The 17,819-nt window shown below is 50.5% G+C and overlaps 1 protein-coding gene across 1 annotated transcript; it reads right to left on the bottom strand.

Annotated features, from left to right (window-relative positions):
- Positions 1-289: 289 nt before the first annotated feature.
- On the bottom strand, positions 290-17,306 carry LOC134928728 (ranBP-type and C3HC4-type zinc finger-containing protein 1-like). The gene is made up of 7 exons (XM_063924744.1): positions 17,271-17,306; positions 17,009-17,169; positions 14,610-14,721; positions 13,850-14,029; positions 13,184-13,282; positions 4,042-4,185; positions 290-1,857 (listed from the first exon to the last, which is right to left on the bottom strand). The coding sequence occupies exons 1-7, from the start codon at positions 17,304-17,306 to the stop codon at positions 1,777-1,779; spliced, it is 813 nt and encodes a 270-aa protein (XP_063780814.1). The 3' UTR covers positions 290-1,776.
- Positions 17,307-17,819: the final 513 nt, after the last annotated feature.

Below are 17,819 nucleotides of genomic sequence, written 5' to 3'. Positions count from 1 at the left end.
TCAAGGGGTGGAGTCTGGTACTTGTTAGCTGCAGCCAATCAGAACACCAGGTAGTATAGATGGAGCGCTATAACCCTGCCCACCTCAATGGGAGCAAGATTATAGAAGGCTCGCCCGTTTTCGCTACAACTAAACCCGAAAGATGTGGGAGGAAGCGTGTACTGCGCAGCACACCATCCATTAGACTTATGTACAGTACAGTGATATTTCTGTGATCAACCAGTCTATCAATCCATCCTCTCTCTGCCAATATGGTGGTTTAGTAATAGTCTCCAATAAGTCATTTCCACACAATCAGGCACTTTTATTGTTACACATGTTCCAGAACACGTTGGCGAGGCGCAAGAATAGCTGTATGGTCAGAACAGATGTAGCTGATTAGTCATTTGTGTTAATCACTTTATTCCCATGAGAAACACTCTGCAGCAGATTTGTGGCCTGCGCGGATTTGTACACTTCACGCAGAGACGGAAGTGCGTTATATCGCGTGTCCGCGCGGTCAGCTGGAAGAACGGAGGATTCAGGAAGCAGACAGCACTTCGGCGCTTTGCATAAATTAGGTGTAACTGCATTAAAGCGAACAGTTTCTCCTTTCCACATCGTTCCACCAGCGCAGTTCTGATTGTCATTTGTCAGTGTCAGAAATCTGGAGCGAGGCAGCTGTACTTACCCGCCGCTCCCAGCGAGACATTAGTATATGGCTATGTAACATAGAATAACGTGTGTGTAATGTAAACTGTACATCTCAGACTGTATAAACATATTTTACAAGCGCTCATTGTGCCTCCGCTGTATAGGTACCGGGAGGTCCTTGTAGGATTAGCTCTGCCCGGCGTGAGGACCTGTAACCAGGGGGTAAGGTGAGCCCTCTATAGACAGATATGGCAGAACGTAAAGGATATTTACACTTTTGGGACAAGCCTACGATTATGTACAATTAGGAGGGGCCCTTCCGGTGCGATTCTGCAGGGTCAGCACACTGTACACTATAGCACTGCGCAGCCCGCACATGGCGTGGCACCCAGCCGCACTTTATGCAGGCAGGATGGATAGAAAGGTTTCTCTTTATAAAGTCCAATCATAAACTGCAAATAAACAGCTTTTCTCACTTAGGGTGGGATGTACTAAAGGGCAAATGCGGTCCTGAACCTGGAAGTCCCGTCAACGCAAAGCACAGCGCTTATTGGGAGATCGGTCCTTTGCGATACTAATCGCGCACGTAAGTGGCGGACTGTCTTGCACCGCGGAGGTGATGTTTAGTACATCCCGCCCTTACTAGGAGTACGTGCTGGCAAAACCTGGCTTCTTGGGCACAGGAAGATTTAATGATAAAGTATTGGCAGATTTACTCTTAATAACGCTGGACGGAAACGCTGTTACATTTTGCGCGGTCATCTAAAAACCCAAAAGACTGAGAGGAGTGTATCTGGGAGTCATGCGGAGATATTCCGTAGCGAGACAAATAAGGGTCAGATGCTGGAGCCCCCTTGTGGTGACAATGAGTCAGTGCGATACAGTGTGACGTGTAGGCAACAATTCCAGTTCATTATAAACAAGGTGATGACTCCTCTGTGGCCGGTTGCAGGTCCACGTGTGCATCTGACCATAAACCATGAGGAACGGGGCAGGCAGGAGAAATTATAAAGACAGCGATGATGTACGGTCACCTACCCACAAAGGGACTGGGCTAGGGGCAGTGGTGACGGGATAGTGATAAAACCAGCAATACTCATGTCCGTTATATAGATTACATTGTACGTGGCCGGCATACGTGGATCAGTGGCAATTCTGACACCTGGGGTCACATTTCCTTCCGTTCACATTGCACTGGCATCCCCCCGACGTGTCACCGGGACCCTGCGCGTAAAGACGAGGTTAGATAATCCGACGAATCATCGTCATCATAAACAACAACACCAAAGACTTACTTTCTGTGCGTCAATATATCATCATAGTCTATGTGTACAGCGCCGGACAGATGATACAAAATAGAACACGTACATACAAGGTCATGATATAAAGTCACTATCTGAGCGCCGACAGCTGTGTCTCACAATAACGTGACTGTCCTAGGTAATCCTGCAGTAGTCACGCATTTCGCTATGATTTGCCATGCCTCAGATAAAGAAAGAGGGTGGCAACAGACCTACAGTGTGATGTTGGGGACCATAGCTTCTGAGACATGTCCATTTGGTAGTTGTGTAAAGCTATAGAGAGGTGCTTCACTTAGACAGGTTTAGCACCCCATGTGAGTCACTGAGATGACCTCCCCGCGGATAGGTAACATAGTCACTGAGATGACCTCCCTGCGGATAGGTAACACAGTCACTGAGATGACCTCTCCGCAGATAGGTAACATAGTCACTGAGATCACCTCCCTGCGGATAGGTAACACAGTCACTGAGATCACCTCCCCGCGGATAGGCAACACAGTCACTGAGATGACCTCCCCACGGATAGGTAACACAGTCACTGAGATGACCTCCCCACGGATATGTAACACAGTCACTGAGATGACCTCCCCACGGATAGGTAACACAGTCACTGAGATGACCTCCCCACGGATAGGTAACACAGTCACTGAGATGACCTCTCCGCAGATAGGTAACACAGTCACTGAGATGACCTCTCCGCAGATAGGTAACACAGTCACTGAGATGACCTCCCTGCGGATAGGTAACACAGTCACTGAGATGACCTGTCCGCAGATAGATAACACAGTCACTGAGATGACCTCCCTGCGGATAGGTAACACAGTCACTGAGATGACCTCCCCGCGGATAGGCAACACAGTCACTGAGATGACCTCCCCACGGATAGGTAACACAGTCACTGAGATGACCTCCCCACGGATATGTAACACAGTCACTGAGATGACCTCCCCACGGATAGGTAACACAGTCACTGAGATGACCTCCCCACGGATAGGTAACACAGTCACTGAGATGACCTCTCCGCAGATAGGTAACACAGTCACTGAGATGACCTCTCCGCAGATAGGTAACACAGTCACTGAGATGACCTCCCTGCGGATAGGTAACACAGTCACTGAGATGACCTGTCCGCAGATAGATAACACAGTCACTGAGATGACCTCCCTGCGGATAGGTAACACAGTCACTGAGATGACCTCTCCGCAGATAGGTAACACAGTCACTGAGATGACCTCCCTGCGGATAGGTAACACAGTCACTGAGATGACCTGTCCGCAGATAGATAACACAGTCACTGAGATGACCTCCCTGCGGATAGGTAACACAGTCACTGAGATGACCTCTCCGCAGATAGGTAACACAGTCACTGAGATGACCTCTCCGCAGATAGGTAACACAGTCACTGAGATGACCTCCCTGCGGATAGGTAACACAGTCACTGAGATGACCTGTCCGCAGATAGATAACACAGTCACTGAGATGACCTCCCTGCGGATAGGTAACACAGTCACTGAGATGACCTCTCCGCAGATAGGTAACACAGTCACTGAGATGACCTCCCTGCGGATAGGTAACACAGTCACTGAGATGACCTGTCCGCAGATAGATAACACAGTCACTGAGATGACCTCCCTGCGGATAGGTAACACAGTCACTGAGATGACCTCTCCGCAGATAGGTAACACAGTCACTGAGATGACCTCTCCGCAGATAGATAACACAGTCACTGAGATGACCTCCCTGCGGATAGGTAACACAGTCACTGAGATGACCTGTCCGCAGATAGATAACACAGTCACTGAGATGACCTCCCCGCGGATAGGTAACACAGTCACTGAGATGACCTCCCTGCGGATAGGTAACACAGTCACTGAGATGACCTGTCCGCAGATAGATAACACAGTCACTGAGATGACCTCCCCGCGGATAGGTAACACAGTCACTGAGATGACCTCCCCGCGGATAGGTAACACAGTCACTGACCCCAGTATATTAAGGAGCAGTACTGTGGCATCTAAGAACAGTAGCCTCATCGGGCCCCTTTAGGGACCTTCTTTCCTACAGAAAACATGACAGGGTTCACAATGTGTAACGGACTACATCTTACCTGCAGGCCCCAGCGAGGGCCCTTTGTGACCCAGCATATCTCTGTCTGACACATGGTACAGCGGATCCAATCACAGCCGTCTTTCTTCTGGACAATAATCTGACAGGCAGGACAATACATGGCCTCCCCCGTCTGCACCAGCGTCTGGGGAGAGAGGAACCTCGGGTAAATGGGCCAGGTTGTATTTGGAGCATTATTCTTCCCACATTGCTCTCATACATTTAGTGGCCGGCCTGTGAGTAGCACGTTAATCAGGGTGTGAGGGGAGGGGAAAGAGCGAGACTGGCGGGGAGTACTGCTCCCTACTTCCCTATACTTCAGATCTGAGTGCAGCTGGGTAGGAGAGGCATGCTGTAATTACAGAGCACTGGGTAATGGTAATCAGGGTGTGAGGGGAGAGCGGGACTGGCGGGGAGTACTGCTCCCTACTTCCCTATACTTCAGATCTGAGTGCAGCTGGATAGGAGAGGCATGCTGTAATTACAGAGCACTGGGTAATGGTAATCAGGGTGTGAGGGGAGAGCGGGACTGGCGGGGAGTACTGCTCCCTACTTCCCTATACTTCAGATGTGAGTGCAGCTGGGTAGGAGAGGCATGCTGTAATTACAGAGCACTGGGTAATGGTAATCAGGGTGTGAGGGGAGGGGGGGGGGGACTGGCGGGGAGTACTGCTCCCTACTTCCCTATACTTCAGATCAGAGTGCAGCTGGGTAGGAGAGGCATGCTGTAATTACAGAGCACTGGGTAATGGTAATCAGGGTGTGAGGGGAGGGGAAAGAGCGAGACTGGCGGGGAGTACTGCTCCCTACTTCCCTATACTTCAGATCTGAGTGCAGCTGGGTAGGAGAGGCATGCTGTAATTACAGAGCACTGGGTAATGTTAATCAGGGTGTGAGGGGAGAGCGGGACTGGCGGGGAGCACTGCTCCCTACTTCCCTATACTTCAGATCAGAGTGCAGCTGGGTAGGAGAGGCATGCTGTAATTACAGAGCACTGGGTAATGGTAATCAGGGTGTGAGGGGAGGGGAGGGGGACTGGCGGGGAGTACTGCTCCCTACTTCCCTATACTTCAGATCAGAGTGCAGCTGGGTAGGAGAGGCATGCTGTAATTACAGAGCACTGGGTAATGGTAATCAGGGTGTGAGGGGAGGGGGGGGACTGGCGGGGAGTACTGCTCCCTACCTCCCTATACTTCAGATGTGAGTGCAGCTGGGTAGGAGAGGCATGCTGTAATTACAGAGCACTGGGTAATGGTAATCAGGGTGTGAGGGGAGGGGGGGGGGGACTGGCGGGGAGTACTGCTCCCTACTTCCCTATACTTCAGATCAGAGTGCAGCTGGGTAGGAGAGGCATGCTGTAATTACAGAGCACTGGGTAATGGTAATCAGGGTGTGAGGGGGGGGGGGGGGACTGGCGGGGAGTACTGCTCCCTACTTCCCTATACTTCAGATCAGAGTGCAGCTGGGTAGGAGAGGTATGCTGTAATTACAGAGCACTGGGTAATGGTAATCAGGGTGTGAGGGGAGGGGAGGGGGACTGGCGGGGAGTACTGCTCCCTACTTCCCTATACTTCAGATCAGAGTGCAGCTGGGTAGGAGAGGCATGCTGTAATTACAGAGCACTGGGTAATGGTAATCAGGGTGTGAGGGGAGGGGGGGGGACTGGCGGGGAGTACTGCGCCCTACTTCCCTATACTTCAGATCAGAGTGCAGCTGGGTAGGAGAGGCATGCTGTAATTACAGAGCACTGGGTAAATAAGAATTTACTTACCGATAATTCTATTTCTCGGAGTCCGTAGTGGATGCTGGGGTTCCTGAAAGGACCATGGGGGGGATAGCAGCTCCGCAGGAGACAGGGCACAAAAAGTAAAGCTTTACGATCAGGTGGTGTGTACTGGCTCCTCCCCCTATGACCCTCCTCCAAGCCTCAGTTAGGTACTGTGCCCGGACGAGCGTACACAATAAGGAAGGATTTTGAATCCCGGGTAAGACTCATACCAGCCACACCAATCACACTGTACAACCTGTGATCTGAACCCAGTTAACAGTATGATAACAGCGGAGCCTCTGAAAAGATGGCTCACAACAATAATAACCCGATTTTTGTAACTATGTACAAGTATTGCAGACAATCCGCACTTGGGATGGGCGCCCAGCATCCACTACGGACTCCGAGAAATAGAATTATCGGTAAGTAAATTCTTATTTTCTCTATCGTCCTAGTGGATGCTGGGGTTCCTGAAAGGACCATGGGGATAATACCAAAGCTCCCAAACGGGCGGGAGAGTGCGGATGACTCTGCAGCACCGAATGAGAGAACTCCAGGTCCTCCTTAGCCAGGGTATCAAATTTGTAGGATTTTACAAACGTGTTTGCCCCTGACTAAATAACCGCTCGGCAAAGTTGTAAAGCCGAGACCCCTCGGGCAGCCGCCCAAGATGAGCCCACCTTCCTTGTGGAATGGGCATTTACATATTTTGGCTGTGGCAGGCCTGCCACAGAATGTGCAAGCTGAATTGTATTACACATCCAACTAGCAATAGTCTGCTTAGAAGCAAGAGCACCCAGTTTGTTGGGTGCATACAGGATAACAGCAAGTCAGTTTTCCTGACTCCAGCCGTCCTGGAACATATTTTCAGGGCCCTGACAACATCTAGCAACTTGGAGTCCTCCAAGTCCCTAGTAGGTGCAAGGCACCACAATAAGCTGGTTCAGGTGAAACACTGACACCACCTTAGGGAGAGAACTGGGGACGAGTCCGCAGCTCTGCCCTGTCCGAATGGACAAACAGATATGGGCTTTTTTGAGAAAAAACCACCAATTTGACACTCGCCTGGTCCAGGCCAGGGCCAAGAGCATGGTCACTTTTCATGTGAGATGCTTCAAATCCACAGATTTGACTGGTTTTAAACCAATGTGATTTGAGGAATCCCAGAACTACGTTGAGATCCCACAGTGCCACTGGAGGCACAAAAGGGGGTTGTATATGCAATACTCCCTTGACAAACTTCTGGACTTCAGGAACTGAAGCCAATTCTTTCTGGAAGAAAATCGACAGGGCCGAAATTTGAACCTTAATGGACCCCAATTTGCGGCCCATAGACACTCCTGTTTGCAGGAAATGCAGGAAACGACCGAGTTGAAATTTCTTTGTGGGGCCATCCTGGCCTCACACCACGCAACATATTTTCGCCACATGTGGTGATAATGTTGTGCGGTCACCTCCTTTCTGGCTTTGACCAGGGTAGGAATGACCTCTTCCGGAATGCCTTTTTCCCTTAGGATCCGGCGTTCCACCGCCATGCCGACAAACGCAGCTGCGGTAAGTCTTGGAACAGACATGGTACTTGCTGAAGCAAATCCCTTCTTAGCAGCAGAGGCCATAAGACCTCTGTAAGCATCTCTTGAAGTTCCGGGTACCAAGTCCTTCTTGGCCAATCCGGAGCCATGAGTATAGTTCTTACTCCTCTACGTCTTATAATTCTCAGCACCTTAGGTATGAGAAGCAGAGGAGGGAACACATACACCGACTGGTACACCCACGGTGTTACCAGAACGTCCACAGCTATTGCCTGAGGGTCTCTTGACCTGGCGCAATACCTGTCCCGTTTTTTGTTCAGACGGGACGCCATCATGTCCACCTTTGGTATTTCCCAACGGTTTACAATCATGTGGAAAAAACTTCCCGATGAAGTTTCCACTCTCCCGGGTGGAGGTCGTGCCTGCTGAGGAAGTCTGCTTCCCAGTTTCCATTCCCGGGATGAAACACTGCTGACAGTGCTATCACATGATTTTCCGCCCAGCGAAAAGTCCTTGCAGTTTTTGCCATTGCCCTCCTGCTTCTTGTGTCGCCCTGTCTGTTTACGTGGGCGACTGCCGTGATGTTTTTCCCACTGGATCAATACCGGCTGACCTTGAAGCAGAGGTCTTGCTAAGCTTAGAGCATTATAAATTTACCCTTAGCTCCAGTATATTTATGTGGAGAAAAGTCTCCAGACTTGATCACACTCCCTGGAAATTTTTTCCTTGTGTGACTGCTCCCCAGCCTCTCGGGCTGGGCTCCGTGGTCACCAGCATCCAATCCTGAATGCCGAATCTGCGGCCCTCTAGAAGATGAGCACTCTATAACCACCACAGGAGAGACACCCTTGTCCTTGGATATAGGGTTATCCGCTGATGCATCTGAAGATGCGATCCGGACCATTTGTCCAGCAGATCCCACTGAAAAGTTCTTGCGTGAAATCTGCCGAATGGAATTGCTTCGTAGGAAGCCACCATTTTTACCAGGACCCTTGTGCAATGATGCACTGTTTTTAGGAGGTTCCTGACTAGCTCGGATAACTCCCTGGCTTTCTCTTCCGGGAGAAACACCTTTTTCTGGACTGTGTCCAGAATCATCCCTAGGCACAGCAGACGTGTCGTCGGGATCAGCTGCGATTTTGGAATATTTAGAATCCACCCGTGCTGTTGTAGCAGTATCCGAGATAGTGCTACTCCGACCTCCAACTGTTCCCTGGACTATGCCCTTATCAGGAGATCGTCCAAGTAAGGGATAATTAAGACGCCTTTTCTTCGAAGAAGAATCATCATTTCGGCCATTACCTTGGTAAAGACCCGGGGTGCCGTGGACAATCCAAACGGCAGCGTCTGAAACTGATAGTGACAGTTCTGCACCACGAACCTGAGGTACCCTTAGTGAGAAGGGCAAATTTGGGACATAGAGGTAAGCATCCCTGATGTCCCGGGACACTATATAGTCCCCTTCTTCCTGGTTCGTTATCACTGCTCTGAGTGACTCCATCTTGATTTGAACCTTTGTAAGTGTTCAAAAAAATTTTTTTTTAGAATAAGTCTCACCTAGCCTTCTGGCTTCAGTAACACAATATAGTGTGGAATAATACCCCTTTTCTTGTAGTAGGAGAGGTAATTTAATTATCACCTGCTGGGAATACAGCTTGTGAATTTTTTCCCATACTGCCTCCTTGTCGGAGGGAGACCTTGGTAAAGCAGACTTCAGGAGCCTGCGAAGGGGAAACGTCTCGACATTCCAATCTGTACCCCTGGGATACTACTTGTAGGATCCAGGGGTCCTGTACGGTCTCAGCGCCATGCTGAGAACTTGTCAGAAGCGGTGGAACGCTTCTGTTCCTGGGAATGGGCTGCCTGCTGCAGTCTTCTTCCCTTTCCTCTATCCCTGGGCAGATATGATCTTATAGGGACGAAAGGACTGAGGCTGAAAAGACGGTGTCTTTTTCTGCAGAGATGTGACTTAGGGTAAAAACGGTGGATTTTCCAGCAGTTGCCGTGGCCACCAGGTCCGATGGACCGACCCCAAATAACTCCTCTTCCTTTATACGGCAATACACCTTTGTGCCGTTTGGAATCTGCATCACCTGACCACTGTCGTGTCCATAACATCTTCTGGCAGATATGGACATCGCATTTACTCTTGATGCCAGAGTGCAAATATCCCTCTGTGCATCTCGCATATATAGAAATGCATCCTTTAAATGCTCTATAGTCAATAAAATACTGTCCCTGTCAAGGGTATCAATATTTTTAGTCAGGGAATCCGACCAAGCCACCCCAGCTCTGCACATCCAGGCTGAGGCGATCGCTGGTCGCAGTATAACACCAGTATGTGTGTATATACTTTTTATGATATTTTTCCAGCCTCCTGTCAGCTGGTCCTTGAGGACGGCCCTATCTATAGACGGTACCGCCACTTGTTTTGAGAAGCGTGTGAGCGCCTTAGCCACCCTAAGGGGTGTTTCCCAACGCGCCCTAACTTCTGGCGGGAAAGGGTATACCGCCCCTAATTTTCTATCGGGGGGAACCCACGCATCATCACACACTTTATTTAATTTATCTGATTCAGGAAAAACTACGGTAGTTTTTTCACATCCCACATAATACCCTCCTTTGTGGTACTTGTAGTATCAGAAATATGTAACACCTCCTTCATTGCCTTTAACGTGTGGCCCTAATAAGGAATACGTTTGTTTATTCACCGTCGACACTGGATTCAGTGTCCCTGTCTGTGTCGACCGACTAAAGTAAACGGGCGTTTTAAAACCCCTGACGGTGTTTTTGAGACGTCTGGACCGGTACTAATTGTTTGTCGGCCGTCTCATGTCGTCAACCGACCTTGCAGCGTGTTGACATTATCACGTAATTCCCTAAATAAGCCATCCATTCCGGTGTCGACTCCCTAGAGAGTGACATCACCATTACAGGCAATTGCTCCGCCTCCTCACCAACATCGTCCTCATACATGTCGACACACACGTACCGACACACAGCACACACACAGGGAATGCTCTGATAGAGGACAGGACCCACTAGCCCTTTGGAGAGACAGAGGGAGAGTTTGCCAGCACACACCAAAAACGCTATAATTATATAGGGACAACCTTATATAAGTGTTTTCCCTTATAGCATCTTTATTATATATTTCTAACGCCAAATTAGTGCCCCCCCTCTCTGTTTTAACCCTGTTTCTGTAGTGCAGTGCAGGGGAGAGCCTGGGAGCCTTCCCTCCAGCCTTTCTGTGAGGGAAAATGGCGCTGTGTGCTGAGGAGATAGGCCCCGCCCCTTTTTCGGCGGCCTCGTCTCCCGCTCTTAACGGATTCTGGCAGGGGTTAAATATCTCCATATAGCCTCCGGAGGCTATATGTGAGGTATTTTTAGCCAAAATAGGTTTTCATTTGCCTCCCAGGGCGCCCCCCTCCCAGCGCCCTGCACCCTCAGTGACTGCCGTGTGAAGTGTGCTGAGAGGAAAATGGCGCACAGCTGCAGTGCTGTGCGCTACCTTTAGAAGACTGAGGAGTCTTCTGCCGCCGATTCTGGACCTCTTCTTACTTCAGCATCTGCAAGGGGGCCGGCGGCAAGGCTCCGGTGACCATCCAGGCTGTACCTGTGATCGTCCCTCTGGAGCTGATGTCCAGTAGCCAAGAAGCCAATCCATCCTGCACGCAGGTGAGTTCACTTCTTCTCCCCTAAGTCCCTCGTTGCAGTGATCCTGTTGCCAGCAGGACTCACTGTAAAATAAAAAACCTAAGCTAAACTTTTCTAAGCAGCTCTTTAGGAGAGCCACCTAGATTGCACCCTTCTCGGCCGGGCACAAAAATCTAACTGAGGCTTGGAGGAGGGTCATAGGGGGAGGAGCCAGTACACACCACCTGATCGTAAAGCTTTACTTTTTGTGCCCTGTCTCCTGCGGAGCCGCTATCCCCCCCATGGTCCTTTCAGGAACCCCAGCATCCACTAGGACAATAGAGAAATGGTAATCAGGGTGTGAGGGGGGGGGGGGGGGACTGGCGGGGAGTACTGCTCCCTACCTCCCTATACTTCAGATCAGAGTGCAGCTGGGTAGGAGAGGCATGCTGTAATTACAGAGCACTGGGTAATGGTAATCAGGGTGTGAGGGGAGGGGAGGGGGACTGGCAGGGAGTACTGCTCCCTACTTCCCTATACTTCAGATCAGAGTGCAGCTGGGTAGGAGAGGCATGCTGTAATTACAGAGCACTGGGTAATGGTAATCAGGGTGTGAGGGGAGGGGAGGGGGACTGGCAGGGAGTACTGCTCCCTACTTCCCTATACTTCAGATCAGAGTGCAGCTGGGTAGGAGAGGCATGCTGTAATTACAGAGCACTGGGTAATGGTAATCAGGGTGTGAGGGGAGGGGAGGGGGACTGGCAGGGAGTACTGCTCCCTACTTCCCTATACTTCAGATCAGAGTGCAGCTGGGTAGGAGTGGCATGCTGTAATTACAGAGCACTGGGTAATGGTAATCAGGGTGTGAGGGGAGGGGGGGGGACTGGCGGGGAGTACTGCTCCCTACTTCCCTATACTTCAGATCTGAGTGCAGCTGGGTAGGAGAGGCATGCTGTAATTACAGAGCACTGGGTAATGGTAATCAGGGTGTGAGGGGAGGGGAGGGGGACTGGCGGGGAGTACTGCTCCCTACTTCCCTATACTTCAGATCAGAGTGCAGCTGGGTAGGAGAGGCATGCTGTAATTACAGAGCACTGGGTAATGGTAATCAGGGTGTGAGGGGAGGGGGGGGGGACTGGCGGGGAGTACTGCTCCCTACTTCCCTATACTTCAGATCAGAGTGCAGCTGGGTAGGAGAGGCATGCTGTAATTACAGAGCACTGGGTAATGGTAATCAGGGTGTGAGGGGGGGGGGGGACTGGCGGGGAGTGCTGCTCCCTACTTCCCTATACTTCAGATCTGAGTGCAGCTGGGTAGGAGAGGCATGCTGTAATTACAGAGCACTGGGTAATGGTAATCAGGTAAAAGCGGACGGGTCACTGACCTCCCAATTCAAGTAGTGATGGCGAGGGGGACAGACTGGCCTGTATTTTGAAAAGTCGGCTTCATAAAAGGGGTTTTAATACTTAATTCTGGTTTCTCGCCTCCCAGATCTGATCCAAACACAGTGCTGCAAATAAACGCCGCTGCTGCACGGAAGGTGATTGGTGGGAATATGACGAGGAGCCTAGTACTGCAGGGAAGTGTTCCATTCAGTGTTACAATGGAAAACGCCTAGAACTGCGCTATGCTAGTGATCCATGCTGGTATAGGGAAGGGACAAAGCTTTATGTCTTGTACCTCTCTGTGGGATTCTCAGGAACAGGAGCTGAATAAAGCTTGGCCGGGCGGAGCTTGCGGTTCCCTTGGTAATAATCTACCAGTACATTTATAGGAAAAATAAAAGGTTTTACTATGTTAAATGAAGCCAGCAGCAGACTGTGGTGTGTGCCGCTGCGGAAGGGAATCCGGTCAGATGTAACGGCGCGTTTCACATTCCTATTATATGAAACAACGCATTTTACCTTCCTAGTACATGTAATGGCGCGTTTTACCTTTCTATTAGATGCAACAGCGCATTTTACCTTCCTATTAGATGCAACAGCGCATTTTACCCTCATATAGGAAATGTTTACTTCATGGGCTTAGCTATAACTGGATATCTTCTATATATAACAATATGGATTTATTTGCATACATAACGTATATCTACAGTCAGTGATTAAGCCCTGTTGTTATTGCCGCAGGTGGAGATCCTCCGCAGTCCCCTCGTTCTTTTATTATTAATGAGGAAGAGAAAGTAATCTGCGAAACCACATGATAGTCACCTTTAGCATATCGCTGGTCTGCCTAGCGGCAGCGTCATTCTGAGCGCGGATACGCAGGTCATCCTGGTACTCTCTGCAATTCATCCCATCGTGTATGGCCTGAGGGGTAATAAACAATACAGCTCAGTGTAATGTCAGGGGCTTGTTACTGTCCTCAGTACTCTCCAATGTGATGCCTGCAGTCTGCTAAATACTCAGCAGTGGTACCTCCAGCACCCCGGGTACTCAGCTGTGGTACCTCTAGCACCCCGAGTACTCAGCCGTGGTACCTCCAGCACCCCGAGTACTCAGCCGTGGTACCTCCAGCACCCCGAGTACTCAGCCGTGGTACCTCCAGCACCCCGAGTACTCAGCCGTGGTACCTCCAGCACTCCGAGTACTCAGCCGTGGTACCTCTAGCATCCCAAGTACTCAGCAGTTGTACCTCTAGCACCCTGAGTATTCTGTAGTGGTACCTGCAGCACCCCGAGTACTCAGCCGTGGTACCTCCAGCACACCGAGTACTCAGCAGTAATACCTTTAGCCCCTGTAATACTCAACAATGGTTCATGGAGCTCTCATAATACTCAGCTGTTGTACCTGCAGCCACAATAATACTCGGCAGTGGTACCTGCAGCCCCCACAATACTCAGTGGTACCTCCAGCCGCCATGCTGGGGAACATTACCTTGCAGATCAGGCAGTTCTCGGCAGTGCAAATAGGACAAATGAACTCATTGACGGAGTCTTCGTAGATGCACCATCCCTTGCAGTCTGCAGTGCGGCAGTGGTAGCTGTTCTGACTCCTGCTCTCAGCCACGACCAGGCCCCGCTCCAGGAAACGGGTGTACTCCTCCTGAGACACAAGCTGCTGACACAAAGAAGTGGTACTGAGCATTACCTTACGTCAGGATGCAACGTCTATATGCAACAGGAACCTATCTTCTAACCTTTCACCCTCTTACATTTTTTTGTTTTGTGTTAATGCAGTACCCTTATTCTAACACCAGGTGTCATGTTGAGCCACTCTGTTGTGCACCCACTGAAATAAATGGGAAAACTCACTATAAATAATGAATCAATTGTGCAGTATGGTCCCCCTTAAATCCAAAACAAGGCCCCAGTGTTAGACGGCCCGGAATGGATCACACTAAAGCAAGGGGACAATGACCATGGGCCGGCCTGTAACACTGGGTCATAATGTGGGACAGACCCGGCTTGGTCAGTGCGGTATGGGGTCTAATTAAGGGAGAGCCCAGAAATAAACCAGAAGCCCCCTTTCCCTCTCCCACCAGCCCTGAGCTGGTTCTTACACCCCGGGGCAGTGTGTACAGCAGATGAGGCTGGTGGATGGGGTACGGAGTGCTCATTTCGCTGGGTGCGCCTTTATCCAGGCCCCTGATGGCGGCTGTGTGATGTGTAACACAGAGTACGAGACCGGCACTCACCGCTCTAATCTCCCTCTGCTGCAGCTTGCTGTCACAGGCGTACAGGTCATCCCGAAAGGGACACGAGACCTCCGGGTCTTGGCAAAGGTTCACAACCTGCCTCAGACATTCCCTGCCAAGGTGACGGAGGAGAAAGGGGTTAATGATAATGGCACGCAGCACTGTGCCTCCTGAGAGCATGCGGTCCTGTATCCCTGTATACATAGGTCGTACAAGAGCGGTCTCCGCACAGGAAGCTTCTAACAGCAGAGGAGGCGGGAACAGTGGAAGGTACCTGGTGATTGGCGAGATGGTGCGTAAGGGATCACGGAGCGCTGTGTATGGCAGCCGGCCGGGTGTAACGGGTGTAATGGGGCAGGAGCCGACGCCACCAGGGTGGGGAGACCTCTGATGGAATATGGGGGACGTCACCTCTGTTCTCTAGATGTGTTATTTTACTGTAATAAGTAGGATCTATACAGAGCCGGCCTTAGGCATAGGCAAAATAGGCAAATGCCTAGGGTATTTGGTATGTCTAGGGACACCAGCAGCTTCTGCTGATTAAAATGATATGCAGCATGCCTATATTCTGTGTGACTGCGGCTGTATCTGCATATGAAATGCTACGTTGTGTGTATTCCTGGAAATCACTGTAATGTAGCATTTCGTATGCAGATACAGCCGCAGTTGCACACAGCATATAGGCATGCCGCATATCATTTTAATCAGCAGAAGCTGCTTGTGCATCCTAGCCACATACTACTGCAAATAATATGATGTATAAGGATGGAAAGGAGAAAGTCCGCAGAGACGGAATCATGGGTAAATGATGCCATCTGACGGACTTACAATGCGGGATGAATGTTGGCTCTGGCAGAGGTGCGAGCATTAGGAAATCAGCTGCACTAGTGATCTGTTCCGGGGCGGCAGGTGTAGAACTATACACAAGGCCTGATTCAGAGTTTATCGGTGGTCTGCGCTTCGCATGCGTCGTTACATTACCGTCAGCAGTCACAGCGAGGATTTGGCCGCAGTGTGACTGACCGTCAGGAGGCGTTTTTGGGAGGGAATGGGATATGCAGACGTGTCCTGTAAACAGACACAACCGCTTGGATACACATTGGCAGCAGGCAAAGAAGTGGATCTGAGTGCAAGCTCTGCGGTCATAAACTGCTACTGGATGCCTGCGCGGACCAGAGACCGGGCAGACGGCAGCAGTGCAGCACTTACACACAGTCTGATTTAGAGACCAGGTCAGACGGCCTCTCCCCGAGCGCATCATAGGGGTGACAGAAGCAGACGGCCTGTGCGCACGCAATCGCCATCTGCTGCAAGAAGTGCGAGATGACTCTGGTGTGCTCAGGAACCAGATAGTAAATGAGTGCATGTGGGTGATGTGGTCTGACGGATCACGCTGTCTGTACGGGGAAAGGGTCAGGCCGCGGGAAGAGTTAGGTTTAGGCTGTGATGAGGGACGGTTAGGTTTAGGCACCCCTGGGGAGGGATAAGCTGCTGAGGAAGAGGGGTTTGGTTTAGGTTGCGGGGAGAGGAGGGTAGGGTTAGGCTATGGGGAGGGGGGGGAGTGGTTGTTTAGGCTGCAGTAAGGGAGGATTAGGGTAAGGGGTAGCATCCTTCCTGACCCCGGGATTCTAAACAGCGGGATGCCACAGTTGGTATTCTGACCACCAGCATCCAAACTGTAACTCGTGTGAGCCAGGTGTCCAGGTGCACGCCATGAATCCCGGTACTAAGGCGTCCTTTGCCATGGATGAATAGTTTACGTTGGACTTAGGCTTATTGGTGGTCATTCCGAGTTGTTTGCTAGCAGATTTCGGTCGCAGCGCAGCGATCAGGCAAACAAGTTGCATGCATATGCCGCGCAATGCGCATCGTACTATTACAAAGAACGATGTAGTTTCACACAAGGTCTAGTGAAGCTTTTCAGTCGCACTGCTGGCCGCAGAGTGATTGACAGGAAGTGGGCGTTTCTGGGTGTCAACTGACCGTTTTGCAGAAAAACGCAGACGTGGCTGGGCGAACGCAGGGCGTGTTTGTGACGTCAAAACAGGAACTGAATAGTCTGAAGTGATCGCAAGCGCTGAGTAGGTCTGGAGCTACTCAGAAACTACACAAAACTATTTTGTAGCCGCTCTGCGATCCTTTCGTTCGCACTTCTGCTAAGCTAAAATACACTCCCAGTAGGAGGCGGCATAGCGTTTGCACGACTGCTAAAAACTGCTAGCGAGCGATCAACTCGGAATGACCACCATTGGCCCTATACAGGAAGCAGTGTGTACAGGGTTGTTATGGCGGCACTGGGTGGGCGCAGAATGCGATGGAACGCTGTAAGTACAGCGCGTGCGGAGGAGCAGATGCTGAGTGTAGTGTGTCTGCGCTGGATACACGGAGTGCTCACTCACCTGCAGAAGCTATGCAGACACTCTCGCAGTAGGACTCCGTCACCCGCAGGAACATCGGTGTAACAAATGCGACATTCTATGGGCTCTTGGTTGGGGATGAGAACCTCGTTGTCCAGCTGGAGGAGGTATAGAAAGTTCTGCTCTCTTTCCTCCTCTAGAGCCTGGAGAAGAAATGAGGAGGTAGCAGCGCAATGCAGTCACATACACGTCTGACATAGCGAACGCTCTAATACCGGCAATTCCTCATCACATTACTGCTCACAGACCAAACTCTGTAATAGTATAATCCAACAGCCATGGTTACTGCTTCCTTTATATAACAGTCCACCTTCTCCAGCCCGCTGTACAATGTGATGTCATACACCTATCCTTCTTCTGCAATATAGCGCAACCGACGCTCCGCCCCGGGCAATGATTGCAGGAATTTAGCATCTTCTCTGCATCGTCGCTGCAACATGTGGGTTCTAGTGTCCTGAGCACTTCCAGGGTCAGTATTTCTGCTGCAAAGACATTGGTATAACATTGCAGATTAAGTACAACGCCGCGCGGAGCAGTACATGGCATGGCTCCATCTGTTTCCTTTTTACCCTGATCAGCATGCAACTCGCACACAGTAATACTAGAGCCAGTGTACAGTAATACTAGAGCCAGTGTAAGTAATACTAGCGCCAGTGTACAGTAATACTAGAGCCAGTGTAAGTAATACTAGAGCCAGTGTACAGTAATACTAGAGCCAGTGTACAGTAATACTAGAGCCAGTGTAAGTAATACTAGCGCCAGTGTACAGTGATACTAGAGCCAGTGTACAGTA

Source organism: Pseudophryne corroboree, chromosome 5 (genome assembly GCF_028390025.1).
Source record: "Pseudophryne corroboree isolate aPseCor3 chromosome 5, aPseCor3.hap2, whole genome shotgun sequence".
Classification (NCBI taxonomy): Eukaryota; Metazoa; Chordata; class Amphibia; order Anura; family Myobatrachidae; genus Pseudophryne; species Pseudophryne corroboree.
Note: the sequence above shows the minus strand (reverse complement) of the source record. Positions and strands in the feature narration are given on the sequence as shown.